Source organism: Helianthus annuus, chromosome 14 (assembly GCF_002127325.2).
Source record: "Helianthus annuus cultivar XRQ/B chromosome 14, HanXRQr2.0-SUNRISE, whole genome shotgun sequence".
In the NCBI taxonomy this organism is placed as follows: domain Eukaryota; kingdom Viridiplantae; phylum Streptophyta; class Magnoliopsida; order Asterales; family Asteraceae; genus Helianthus; species Helianthus annuus.
The window spans coordinates 147,433,665-147,448,753 of NC_035446.2; the positions used below are offsets into that span (position 1 = coordinate 147,433,665).

Here is a 15,089-nt window from a genome sequence, read left to right on the forward strand (position 1 = left end):
TATAATCGCAGTTTATAGTGATGATGTCTAGGCATCATCGAGAGAAATTGTCGAGCTTTCAGAGGGGGAATTTTTAAAGACCCTGACACAATCTAGTTATTACTCAACCTACAGTTTGAGTATATTTGTGATCATATTTTTATCCATTGATTAACTACATCCAGAAGATGCTGTGACATTTTTTGTATGGATAAAGCTGAATCTTAAAGTATGTTGAAGGTTGTTCATACAGTTTTATAAGAAATGCCTATCATCATCGAACCAAAGTAAGGATTCTCATTCCAAAATTACCATGGCTAAAGTGCAATTGTGCATTGATATTTCTTTCTAGCTATGCATGATTATATATATCTTTTATTTAAATTTATCAACATCATATAGCACATGTCCAATGAGGAGACATTCGAATGGTAAAGTAGATATATCGAATGCCTAAAGGTAAGAATGATATGTGTCTATATTTTACTAACCCATGAAAACTAGTTTCGTTAGTCTTGTAGATGTAAAGAATATAACACAACATAGTCGTGGATCTTATGGTATTTGTTCGCAAGAGGAAGCATTAGAAGTCTCACAAAAAGCTTTTACAACATTACTCAATATAAAGGATTGCACTTCCAGGTATCAAAAGACAAATTATTCTACAAAAGTTTTGAGCAACTTTCGAGGAAGATGGATACACGTTACTTAAAGGATACATATTATAATGAGGGGGAGATTTAATAAAGTTGCACTCTTTTTCCCTTAACTCCCATTGGGTTTTCTTAGTAAGGTTTTTAACGAGGCAACATACCTGATCCAAAAGTATCAGGGGGAGAAAATATGCATTACAAGTTGCACTCTTTTTCCCTTAGCTATGGTTTTTCCCACTCGGTTTCCTAGCAAGGTTTTTAACGAGACAACATCTCCAAGCATATTAGGTTGATAACCAAAGGGGAGTGTTATAAATATATAAATTATGGTTATCAACTCCATATATAGATTATCTTATTCACCAAGTTTCCTTCTCCTATATATATAGCATATTGTATCTCAATGTAAATCGTCTCTTATATAATGAAAAAATATATCTTCTTTCTATTATTCTCTCTTATTCTTTTGCTAATGGGCTAGTTTTATAACAGTTGGAATATAATTGAAAAAAACTTTTTTTTGTCGTTTAAAAATTTAAGCTTAAAACCTTTGTTTTTTTATGGCTCCACATTTTCACCACGAGTAAAGCCTTGTTGACTGACTAGCCACTACAGGCAGCCTCCTCCATCATATCCCTTGTGGTGGGCTAGGCCACCTTCACTACGGGCTGGGGTACGGGACCAGTTAGAAAATTTGATTGAATGAGTTAATACAAGTTATTGTTATCGCCACATATATCACTACTACAAAATTGGGCAATTGTGACCAAAATTTGCCACCAAGAGAACAAGTGGCAAAATTAGCAACCGATTTGCCACCAAAATTTAAAAAGGTCACGTACAACCCATATTCAGTAACAAAATGGTGGCAAAATTTGCTACCTTAAATTTTCGGTAGCAAATTAGTGGGAAACATGATAAAAACCAAGAAAAAAATTAATTAAATGAAAAACACATTAAATTGTGACCGGATTTATGGTAGCAACTTGAAAATCTAATTTGGCAGGCCAATTTTACGAATCCCTGCATCTCAAATGTTAGGGTTTTTATAAAGATAACTCCTCTCTCCAACATTTACTGCCCTACATCGTACAGCTCCGATCTCTTTTGATCGTCATGGTTACAGGCTCATCAAAATCTCTAACCCTAAACTCACTCCTAATCCCGCTTCATCAAAATCTCTCTCCACCTCAGATGAACCAGCCCCTCTACCACTGTTCGACTCGTTGCCGTTGACCAACCAATGGACTACTACAGGTGCTACAATGTACCATTGGCCAACCTACTACTCTCTGCGGTTGCAATTTGAAGTTATGCCACTTTAAAGGTATTTTTTTACTCTGCATTCCAACCTTTGTGTTTTACCATGAGTGCTAGAATTTATGATGAATCTTGATCTGTGCTTTAATTTTGGGGTTTAGTTTAAGATAATGTATGTATATTGTAATTAGTGATGTTTAGATTAAATACCTACCAAGTGTTTGATGAAATGTATGTGTTAGTTTTTCCTCTAGTTTTATTCACCATTGTGGAGATAACTTGGTTATTATCTGTAGTTGATGATAACATGTTTGGTGATAGTTTTTCCCCACACAAATAAAACATAAATTGAGGGGGTGTTTGGCCTAGCTTTTTTATCTAAGCTTATAGCTTTTTTAGCTTATTTTTATAAAATAAGCACTAATGGGTGTTTGGTTTAGCTTTTTAAGCTTATGCTTATTAGCTTATATAAGCTAATTCCAAGAAGCTTATGGGAACATGGTTTTTTAGCTTATTTGAATAAGCTTATTTGAAGAAGATGGTTTTTTGCTCATTACACACAATGATGATATTATACCCCTTCCCATAATACAAAATAACTTAACAAACAACTAAAGATTAATTATTAATTATCAACTTGTAGAATATAAGCTAATCCAAACACTTAAAATAGCTTATCAAATGAAAGAAAATAAGCATAAGCTACTTTAAAATATAAGCATAAGCCAAAAAAATAAAAGCTAGGCCAAACACCCCCTGAATCGACCCATTTGTATATAAAGGGGTCAATGTCAAAGTTGCCAGCTCATATCAGCAGTTACATATGCAGGCTCATCATGAATCATGATTAGGTAAACAAGTATGGATCTTATAGTGATCAAATCTAGCAACCAAACCACACTATGATTCTATTTCATATTAATTTCACGCAAATACAGAAAAGTATAAAAAGCTATACTGAATCGAGTCTTCAACTAAAATTACAAAAAAAGGCTGAATTTATAATTACGTAACCATCCCTAACTTTATGAGTGTTTAGATCAGATGTTCTTCAACATTCAGTTATGCACTTATGCAGTGTTTGATAAAACTGGTTATAAATTTCTAATTCTTTTTTTATTTTTGGTTTACTTTTTAACAGCTAACTCATACACCAACTATCCTACTCCTAAATCTACATCTATGTCCACCATGGGACTTAAACCCTCAACTAACCAACACACCTTAATACCTCTGCTAGGCTACAAGCCCTTTGGTGGTTCTGGTTCTATTGAATCGAACTTTTAGAGCCAATATCATACATATAAGCAGTAAAGGGGTTGACCCAAACACTAATTTTCAAGGTAAATCTAAGTTCTTCTACCTATTTCTATCTTTAATCAATTGCTTATTTATCATATGATTCTGATTCCCGGAAGTCTGATCACTTTAAGGACACATCCAAACAGAAGTTACTTGCATATAATCTCTAGATATTTTGATTAGTGGGTCTAGTAATAAGCACTTTGACAATCTGACATTCAAACACCCTCATCATGTAAGATCCTAATTCCTAACCATAATTCAAACACCCTCATCTTGTGTATGATGACGTATATAATCATGTGTATACCATATTTTATAAGCAAACAATATTATAAATTGTAACAGATGATCTGGTGCTCATAAAGAACAAGTCTACCAAAAAGCATGTATGAGATACCATCTTTTTATTTGTAAATCTCTAACTGCATTTTGTTTGTATTAAGGTTAGGATCTGATAATTTTAGAGTTGTGAGATTGATGAGGAACAAGGTTACCACTTACCAAAAAGCTTGTTGCTATGGTATACATGATTTTCTCTGTATCTTTTATCTTAATTTTAAAAGTTTCGGTGTTCATATTACAATATATTGTTACAGAACTATATGCATTGCACAACCTAAATGCTCATGTTTCCACATTAGATTTTATTCATCTGAAACTTAAGTTGCGGGCTTAATTGTAATCATGGTATTTTTTTTTTGCTTGTAGATTCATAGTTGTTAATAGCGGCTATAGAGACCGCTATAGCGTGCTATGTAGCCATGCGACGTAGTGTCGCTATATGGGTCATAGCAACAAATAGCAATGATAGCGATTGTTTTTTTTATGTAAATAGCATTTAGATATAGCCATAAAATAGCTGGATTTATAGGTTTTTGTTATTGAGCTCAACTCGTCATGTTTTTCTGAAGCTCGACTTGAGCTCGTTTTAGTATTTTTAGAGTTTTAACATCTTCATTGAACTTTTACAATTGCAAACACAGGTAGACGACAAGTACCAATACTCGACTGTAACGAGTTTCGTAATGGTGGCCTGGTCAAGCAAGACCTCACCTCTCATGCTGGTCCTGTTACTGTCTTCGTAAGTGCACACTCAGTTTCTTTGTGTTTAAAGATGTGAAGATTAAAAAGTTGGTTATAATGTAGCTAGACTAGTAAAATTAGTCACAAGATCTTTGTAGGATACTTTAATGACTACAAAGTTATAATTGTTTTTTTCAAATATTTACATTGTTGTTGTAATAATCAGTGGCGAAGCTTGAGATTTCCGACTGGGGGGTCGGAAGTCACCGGACCTAAAATTATACCTAAAAAATTATAAAACCGGGGGTTCAAAAACGTATATACCTAAAAAATTTTGTACGAAAACTACATATCAGACACTACTGAGCGAAAAGTTTGGGGGGTCGGGCGCCCCCTCGGACCCAACTATGCTACGCCTATGGTAATAATTATATATTTGAATCATAAATACAACTTTCATGTATCATATACAAACATTAATAAACAAAGAAAGTCGTTGGTTTGGTTCAAACATAGGTGGATTCAAGATAATTTTAGTTAGAATATCTAGTTATACTTTGGGTCAAGTAATATGTTAGCAATCTTTTTTATTTATACCTACTGTACGAGTTTTTAATATATGGTTACACCCTATTTCAGATGTTTCTAAACTCGGTTACAACAGAAGAAAGTCTCCTTTCCCTTTGGGATGATGTCAAAGAAGAGGTAAAAGTCTATGATATCTATTGCAAATTGTTAAAGGGAATTAATATTTATCTCTTTTTTCATATTTATTAATGGAAATTTTATCATGATTATGGTTTTCAACTGTTAACAGGAAGTAAGATCAGAATGGGTCTGCTTGTGCACAAACCACCAAGAAATGGGCCTACAGTTTTGGAGATTGGTGTCCCAGATCGCACCGCTGTTAATGAAAGGAAGAAAAGAAAAGGGTAAGCCTGAAGCAATCTCATTTTGTCAGTAATTACGATTGATACCAGAAATGGAAAGATGTGAATAAGTTTATTGATGCTTTTAATTTAGTGAGAATTTTAGGAATTTCTTATCGAGTTGATTACACTTTCTCTACAGGTTTTTTAGTACAAAAAATTGTTTTTGAAATAAAGTGGAATTTCATTCATAACTGTAAAACATAACGAATCATGTTTTTTAGCTTCTGGCACTTGAATCGTAGCTCACAATTGGATATTGTTATCTTTGCAATCAACTTGACCCGTTATTAGTTTTCGTTAATTCTGACTTCTTGATTCAATTCATTGGTTGTTTTGTAGATTGAAAAGTTGAACTTAGTTATAAGGAGCTCATTAAGGAAAAAGGATGAAGAAAAAGAAAGATTTAATAGGATTATTGCGGGGTTGTTGGCTGGAAAAGAAAAAGATAAGGTGGATAAAGATACTATGCTCGATAGGATGTCACAAATTGAAGCTATGTTAACAAGTAGAATTCGAATATAGGCTACAAACACTTGGTTTTAAATGTTTTGATGTTTATCATATTAGGATAATTTTAGTTATCTGATGTTTTAGCTGGTATTTCTATTAGAATGTTTTATATGCTTTTGATACAGAGATGTTTTATATAATTTTGGGTTTTGGTGATCTTATTAGACTTTAATATAATTTTGTAATTTTATTGATATGTAATTTTTATAAAAAAAAGTAGGGAAAAATGGAAAATCAATCTGAATAAAAAACCAATATTCAAGCAATCACAAAATGGTAGCAAATAATTCAACATGTTCGTTAATTGCTACCGATTTTCAATGAAAATGGTGGCTAAATGGTGGCAAATGGTTGGTGGCTAAATGGTGGCAATATCAAACGTTGGCAATAAAGTGGCAAAAAATCCGTCACAACTCGGTAGCAAACAAGGCGACCGTAGCAAATAACAAGCGGTGGCAAATAATTTTGACCAATTTTGTGGTGGCAAAAATAAGGTGGCAAAATATAAAAATGGTCGCTATTTGGTGGCATTAGGGCAATTGACACGGGTGTTTTTGTCACCACATTTTCGGTGACAAAATGGTGACAACAGGGAAATTGCTACTGTTTTGGACCAAAAGTTTCATGACAAAAACCCTCTTTTCTAGTAGTGTATATAGAGCATTATCTCACTACGGACTGGGGTACAGGACCAGTTAGAAAATTTGATTGAATGAGTGAGTATTGACTCATGTGTCACGTCTGTAAATATATATAAAGAAAGCTAAATTATATCGTGACTTTAGGTACGAATGAAATGGTAGTAATATGATAAATCTTAGGTAATTAACCAATAGATTCGTGAAAATATTTCACACAAATTTTGGATTCATTTATTGGTAAACTAACGGGAGTGGGTGTACCGTGATGGGGGCTTAATGTTGAGTGTGATGGCGTGAAACACCGTCGCAACCAAGTCCATCACGCTAGTGATGGTATTTTCGTGGCCACCATCACGATAGTGAAGAGCTTGAGATTGTTTGGCAACGTCACAATTTTGACCGTTGGGATTTTTCTTAAAAAAAATTATTTTAAAGTACATATAAATCAAACATTTATACGTTTTTTTTTCACACACACTACAACACTCTTTAAAATAAACACTGCACTATAAACACTTAAAAAAAACAAATGGAGGGTTGACCCGTCAACTCATAGGTTGTTTTTTTCATCTTTTTGTTTTTTTAGTTTTATTTGTAATGTTTATTTTTATTTTTAATATAGTTTTTTAATTTAATGAAAGTACGTTTTTATTTTATTTGACTTTCTTATTTAATTTTATGTACTTAAAAATGATATTTCTTAATTTATTTTATTTTATATCTATTTTTTTTAAATCAAGTGATGGAAATTTGATGGGTGTCACCTCCCCCTAAAGTATTAATAATAGCATGATTATTGTTTTTCCAAGCATTGTTTAACACTAGTTACATACTTGATATGCTATCATATGATACATGTTATTAAGTCATAATTATAAAAGTAACAATATGAAATAAAGACACTAATGGCACATCAGCCCTTTTAACACTTTAAGCATCACCTCATGTATGTCTATTAGATGACCATACATGTGATTAAGTCATAATTATAAAAGTAACAATATAAAATAACGACACTAGTGCAGCCCTTTAACACTTTAAGTATCGACTCAGGGGCGTCAAATAGGGGTGCTTAGGTGGGTTCGTGAAACCCTTGACGAGCGTTGAGAGAGAAAGAGGTGGGGCCCATGTGGTCTTGTACCACGCATCAAATTCTTTTTTTTTTAAATTTAATTATTAGTTAAACTACAACAGGTTGGCAGGCTAGTTAAAACACGATTGCCTACGTGGTAGTGACGTGACGCTTTAACTAGCCCATACCAGTTAAACCACGATGCCGAGTATAAGCAAGGTCCTTTTTGCCTTTGTGCTCACCTCTCCTCTCCCAGCTTTATCATTGCTTTGGTGCCTCTATTTGTTATTATTAAAAAAAAAATCATACAACTTTATGAAATCATTAGTTTTCAATAAGGGCCAAACTATCTGCACACCTTGGTTGGCTATTTGCATACTTAGGGTTTACCTACGCTGCGTATAGGTCTATACGCAGCGTATAGGGTTAACCCTATACGTTGCGTATAGAGCTATACTCAGCGTATATAAACCATGGATTTCAGAGCGTTATCAGCAATCATTGCACAGAAAACAAGGGTTTATATACGCTGCGTATAGAGCTATACGCAGCGTATATACCCCATCATATTTTTTTTTTTTTTTGCTATTTTGATGTATTTGTGGTATAAGTTCTCACCCGGTTCCAACGTTACAATACGAACAATACAAATATAAATTATAAAAATTGAAAATAATACAAATATTATGAATTATAAAAATTAAAAATAATACACATATTATGAATTACAAGACCTACAGGGAACCTATACGAGACTTATACCATACACTATACGATACGATACGATATAACACCCGTATAGGCCTATAGGTGTGGTTTAGGTACCGTATTGACCTCGTACAAGCCTATAAGTGTGATATCGCATCGTATAGGTGTGGTATAGGTCCCGTATTGACCTCGTATAAGCCTATAAGTGTGATATCGTAGCGTATAACGCAATATAGGTCCCGTATTGACCTCGTATAAGCCTATAAGTGTGATATCGTATCATATAAGTATAGTATAGGTCACGTATAGGCCTATAGGTGTGGTTTAGGTCCCGTATAGGCCTATAGGTGTGGTTTACGTCCCGTATAAGCCTATATGCATATACAAGACCTATAGGAAACCTATACGAGACTTATACTATACACTATATGATACGATACGATACTATACTATACAATAACACCCGTATAGGCCTATAGGTGTGGTTTAGGTCCCGTATAGGTTCCATATAGGCCTATAGGTGTGGTTTAGGTCCCGTATAGGCCTATACGTGACCTAAACCACACCTATAAGCCTATACGAGGCCTAAACCACACCTATAGGCCTATACGGGATCTAAACCACACCTATAGGCCTATACGGGACATATACTACGCTATACGATACGATATCACACTTATAGGCTTATACGAGGTCAATACGTGACCTATACTACACCTATACGATATGACATCACACTTATAGGCTTATACGAGGTCAATACGTGACCTATACTATGCTATACGATACGATATCACAGTTATAGGCTTATACGAGGTCAATACGAGACCTATACCACACCTATACGATACGATATCACACTTATAGTCTTATACGAGGTCAATACGTGACCTATACTACACCTATACGATACGATATCACACTTATAGGCTTATACGAGGTCAATACGAGACCTAAACCACACATATACGATACGATATCACACTTATAGGCTTATACGAGGTCAATACGGGACGTAAACCACGCCTATAGGCCTATACGAGTGTTATATCGTATCGTATCGTATCGTATAGTGTATAGTGTAAGTCTCGTAAAGGTTCTCTGTAGGTCTTGTAATTCATAATATTTGTACTATTTTGTATTTTTATAATTCATAATATTTGTATTATTTTTAATTTTTATAATTCATAATATTTATATTATTTTTAATATTTATAATTTATATTTGTATTACCAATAATATTGTTTTTTTATAAATAAATTTCTTTTTTTTATAAATAAACAAAGGAATACACAAAAAAAAACAAAAATGAAGCTTAATATACGCTGCGTATAGGTCAATACGCAGCGTATGAGACAAAAATGACACAACTACCTTTGTATTTGGCTTCGTATAGCCTCAACACAAGGGTATAAAGGACATTTTCAGACCTTTATATACGCTGCGTATAGGTCTATACGCAACGTATATACACTATATGGGTTAAAAAGATAATTTTACCATAGGTTTGGGGTTAAAAATAAAAAACTACCCTTTATATACGCTGAGTATAGATCTATACACAGCGTATATAAAGGTCAGAAAATGTCCTTTATATCCTTGTGTTAAGGCCATACGAAGCCAAATACAAGGGTAATTGTGTCATTTTTCTCTCATACGCTGCGTAGGGATCTATACGCAGCGTATATAAAGCTCCATTTTGTATTTTTTTTTGTGTATTCCTTTGTTTATTTATAAAAAAAATAATTATTTATAAAAAACAATATTATTGGTAAATAATACAAATATAAATTATAAATATTAAAAATAATACAAATATTATGAATTATAAAAATTAAAAATAATACAAATATTATGAATGAGAAGACTTACAGGGAACCTATACGAGACTTATACTATACTCTATACGATACGATACGATACGATATAACACCCGTATAGGCCTATAGGTGTGGTTTAGATCCCGTATTGGCCTATATGCATATATAAGACCTATAGGAAACCTATACGAGACTTATACTATACACTATATGATACGATACGATACTATACTATACAATAACACCCGTATAGGCCTATAGGTATGGTTTAGGTCCCGTATAGGCCTATACGAGACCTAAACCACACCTATAGGCCTATACGGGGCCTAAACCACACCTATAGGCCTATACGGGATCTAAACCACACCTATAGGCCTATACGGGACATATACTACGCTATACGATACGATATCACACTTATAGGCTTATACGAGGTCAATACGTGACCTATACTATACCTATACGATACGATATCACACTTATAGGCTTATACGAGGCCAATACGTGACCTATACTACGCCATACGATACGATATCACAGTTACAGGCTTATACGAGGTCAATACGAGACCTATACCACACCTGTATGATACGATATCACACTTATAGGTTTATATGAGGTCAATACGTGACCTATACGACACCTATACGATACGATATCACACTTATAGGCTTAGACGAGGTCAATACGAGACCTAAACCACACCTATACGATACGATATCACACTTATAGGCTTATACGAGGTCAATACGAGACCTAAACCACGCCTATAGGCCTATACGGGTGTTATATCGTATCGTATCGTATCGTATAGTGTATAGTGTATAGTGTAAGTCTCGTATAGGTTCTCTATAGGTCTTGTAATTCATAATATTTGTTCTATTTTTTATTTTTATAATTCATAATATTTGTATTATTTTTAAGTTTTATAATTCATAATATTTGTATTATTTTTAATATTTATAATTGATATTTATATTACCAATAATATTGTTTTTTTATAAATAAAAAATTTATTTTTTTCATAAATAAACAAAGGAATACACAAAAAAAAAACAAAAATGGAGCTTTATATACGCTGCGTATAGATCCCTACGCAGCGTATGAGACAAAAATGACAGAACTACCCTTGTATTTGGCTTCGTATAGCCTCAACACAAGGGTATAAAGGACATTTTCAGACCTTTATATACGTTGCGTATAGGTCTCTACGCAGCGTATATAAACCTTGTGAAAAACTGATGCTTCAAACCTACCAAAATGACCCCAAATTTTCAGATGGTTTATATACGCTGCTTAGAGACCTATGCGCAACGTATATAAACCTTTTTTTCTGTGCAATGATTGGTTATTAGGCATTGAGATCCATGGTTTATATACGCAGCGTATAGGTCAATACACAAAAAAAACAAAAATAGAGCTTTATATACGCTGCGTATAGATCCCTACGCAGCGTTTGAGACAAAAATGACACAACTACCCTTGTATTTGGCTTTAGCCTCAATACAAGGGTATAAAGGACATTTTCAGACTTTTATATACGCTGCGTATAGGTCTCTACGCAGCGTATATAAACCTTGTGAAAAACTGATGCTTCAAACCTACCAAAATGACCCCAAATTTTCAGATGGTTTATATACGCTGCTTAGAGACCTATACGCAGCATATATAAACCTTGTTTTCTGTGCAATGATTAGTTATTAGGCACTAAGATCCATGGTTTATATACGCAGCGTATAGGTCAATACACAAAAAAAAACAAAAATGGAGCTTTATATACGCTGCGTATAGATCCCCACGCAGCGTATGAGACAAAAATGACACAACTACCCTTGTATTTGGCTTCGTATAGCCTCAACACAAGGGTATAAAGGACATTTTCAGACCTTTATATACGCTGCGTATAGGTCTCTACGCAGCGTATATAAACCTTGTGAAAAACTGATGCTTCAAACCTACCAAAATGACCCCAAATTTTCAGATGGTTTATATACGCTGCTTAGAGACCTATACGCAGCGTATATAAACCTTGTTTTCTGTGCAATGATTGGTTATTAGGCACTGAGATCCATGGTTTATATACGCAGCGTATATGTCAATACGCAGCGTAGAGGGTTAATCCTATACGCTGCGTATTGACCTATACGCTGCGTATATAAACCCTAGTTTTGCTAGGGTTTGGTGTGCCAATAGGCACATTAGTGTGCCAATAGGCACACCCTTCAATAAAGGGGCATGCAAAATACTCAAGTAGAAATGTCCTCGTGCTCTAAAACGAAATGCATTTGCTTTAAATTCGACATGTTTGCCTACTTTTAATCAAACCACAAAACAGAAAACAGAGCATTCTCTAATCAGTAAACAAAAAAAAAACAAAGTAAAAGGAGAAGCTTTCGACAATGAAACGTCTTCCCGAATTGTTGGTGGGTGCACAGTACGACATTGCAGGGCAACTTATGCTGATCTGGGTCAGATCAGGGCGTCACTAGTGGTGCCATTTCTGAGAATATTTATGTATATTAATCTGGTGATGTTGATAATGTTGTTCACAGAAAAGGTTTACATGGCTATCGTGGTTGCATTTAACAAACTGTTTGGCAAAACACCAGAAAAACGTTACAAATTTGAACCATTTGAAGATGATGTTGAGCTAGGTAGCTCTATTTACCCTCTTGTTCTTGTTCAAGTTCCAATGTTCAATGAAAAAGAGGTATGTTTTCGCAATTGCTTTGTTTCTGTTTTTGTGTTTTGTTAATTGATTTGTGTAAACAGGTCTATCATCTTTCTATTGGAGTTGCATGTGGGCTTTCATGGCCGTCTGATTGCATTATAATTCAAGTGCTTGATGATTCAACAGATCCATTGATCAAGGTTCATATATTGCATTTTACTAACTGCGATAACTTGTATTATTTTCGGAAAGAAAACACTACACTTCAAGCATTTAACGATACTTTGTATATTTTTAAGGTCGTGTGATTAAATTTGGAATGTATTGTAGGGTATGGTGGAAATGGAGCGCCAAAGTTAGGCAAGCAAAGGAATAAACATACATTACCAAGTTAAGGAAAATCAAAAGGGATACAAAGCCGGGGCTATGAAACAAGGGCTAAAGCATGATTATGCCAAACAATGAGAGTACGTGGTTATCTTTGATGCTGATTTCCAACCCGAACCTGATTTTCTCACTCAAACCATCCCATTCTTTCATCATAACCGTCAACTTGGTCTTGTTCAAGCTCGTTGGAAATTCGGTAAATAAATACTCATGACACTCACTTCAATCTTGTTTTATTTATTTTTTTTCCTTTCATTTCAATAGTTGATATAAGTTAGATATAAATACATATATTATGAAATATTAATATGATCAGCTGTCCAAAAGTACCTAGAGTAATTACTTCATAGAAATTTGTTAAACTGGACAAATACACACTGTATTATTTTAAAGTGTACGTTGTCATATTATCTAGGGATGAGCAGAAAACCAAAATAACCGAATCGTAACCAAAAAAACCAAAAAATCCGGACCGAAAAAACCGAACAAAACAAAAACCGACGATTCGATTTTCGGATTTTTAATAACCGAAAATTTCGGTTCGGTTTTCGGATAATCATTTTCAATAACCGAAAATAACGGAACCGAACCGATAAGTTTTACTAGTATACCAAATCTATATATTTTTATGTTTAAGTGTTTACCCATGCTACTAAGAATTATTGTTTATTCTTGTTTGTTAAATATTTATAGTAAGAACATTACCATGTTTATTTATCGTTAAAATTATCCATTGTTTACAAGAACTAACAAAGTTTAATTTAAAAAATTAATGGTTTTCAAAGTATTATAAAAGAAAACGTCTTAACAAAAACTTTGAAGAAACATTAAAATAGATTAGAAGGTTTGGTTTATGTGAATAATATTAATTTAAAAGACTAAATATATTAACTTAAATGTAAACATTTAAGAAAGATTCTTTGATTTATACTTTTAAGTTTTAAATCTTACATAATTTGTTTCAAAAACCGAACCGAACCGTTGCTAAAACCGAAATAACCGAAATCGAAAAAACCGAAACTAAACGGTTTTTAAAAACCAAAAACCGAAATTTCGATTACGGTTTTGGTTTTACCCAAGAACCGAACCGTGCACACCCTTAATATTATCAAATTCTGAGCAACATACTTGTGGATCTACAATCCATTGCCGCATGCTCCATACTATCCTTATTTAGACTATCTCTAATGTCCCGGATGTCCTTAGCCATTTTTAGCTGTTACGTCATCTGCCATATAATATCCTTACACATCCTTATGAACTTCATTTTATCTCCAACCCTATAAACATTTTTACTCTTCTAAATTTCCACCTTATCACCTACTCACTACAGGGCCCACCTTATCACCAAAACCAATACAAACATACATCCATAATTAAGGCCTCCATTGGTAAGGGCCTCAACGGACACTATTGCTTCAATGGTAAGGTTGTTGGGTGTGGGGACGGCGCCGGCCCGTCAACACCCTTCCCGGTCCGGCAACCCGATGCTCATCCCTTGGGGCTCATCCCTCACACCCCATATACATACATACATCTTGTATATACAAGGGGTTCATCCCCCACATCCCATGCCCATCCCTTGGTGCTCATCCCTCACACCCGATGACGTGGATGTCTACATGATGGATCACCCCAAGTGACTACCCTCCTTCACACCCAATAACGTAAGACTTTATAAGGACATTGATATTAAGGATGCATTGGAGCTGCTCTTGCCGACTTATTGTAGTTAATATATAATTTTTAATTATACAACTTTTTTGTTGTGTTATTATTTTCTTATTTCATTATATTTAGATTCAGTTATATACCCAACCAATATAAAATAAAACGATAACAAAGTACAAAACCATTAAGCAAAATAAACCAAACAATCAGTGCCAAATTTAGGAAATATTTTCAAAGGGTGCACATGAGAAGTTTAACCAAATTATCAAGGAGTGCAGACGAGATTTTACCTTATAAAATATACTAACTTTTTTTTTTCAAGGGATGTGCCCGTCCACCCACCCACCTCTCTTGCTAGGTCCGCCCCTGCAGACAACATGATTTGTGACACAATGACGATTGACGCAACCAAATCTTACAAATCAATAATATATGAATAAGTTACGTTTTATCAAT

General features: G+C 34.1%; 1 protein-coding gene across 6 annotated transcripts; it reads left to right on the plus strand.

Annotated features, from left to right (window-relative positions):
• Positions 1–1,384: 1,384 nt before the first annotated feature.
• Positions 1,385–5,802, plus strand: LOC110904241. Of its 6 annotated transcripts, none has more exons than XM_035983357.1 (7): positions 1,385–1,959; positions 3,034–3,235; positions 3,641–3,717; positions 4,181–4,278; positions 4,860–4,925; positions 5,038–5,152; positions 5,492–5,802. In XM_035983357.1, exons 3-7 carry the CDS (start codon positions 3,675–3,677, stop codon positions 5,494–5,496), a joined length of 327 nt encoding a protein of 108 aa, XP_035839250.1. In that variant the 5' UTR covers positions 1,385–1,959; positions 3,034–3,235; positions 3,641–3,674; the 3' UTR covers positions 5,497–5,802. The 6 variants fall into 6 exon arrangements, 4 of the variants coding, with proteins under 4 accessions (XP_035839250.1, XP_035839249.1, XP_022005767.1 ...); XM_035983356.1 differs by having other exon boundaries at positions 3,646–3,717; XR_004879599.1 differs by lacking the exon at positions 3,641–3,717.
• Positions 5,803–15,089: the final 9,287 nt, after the last annotated feature.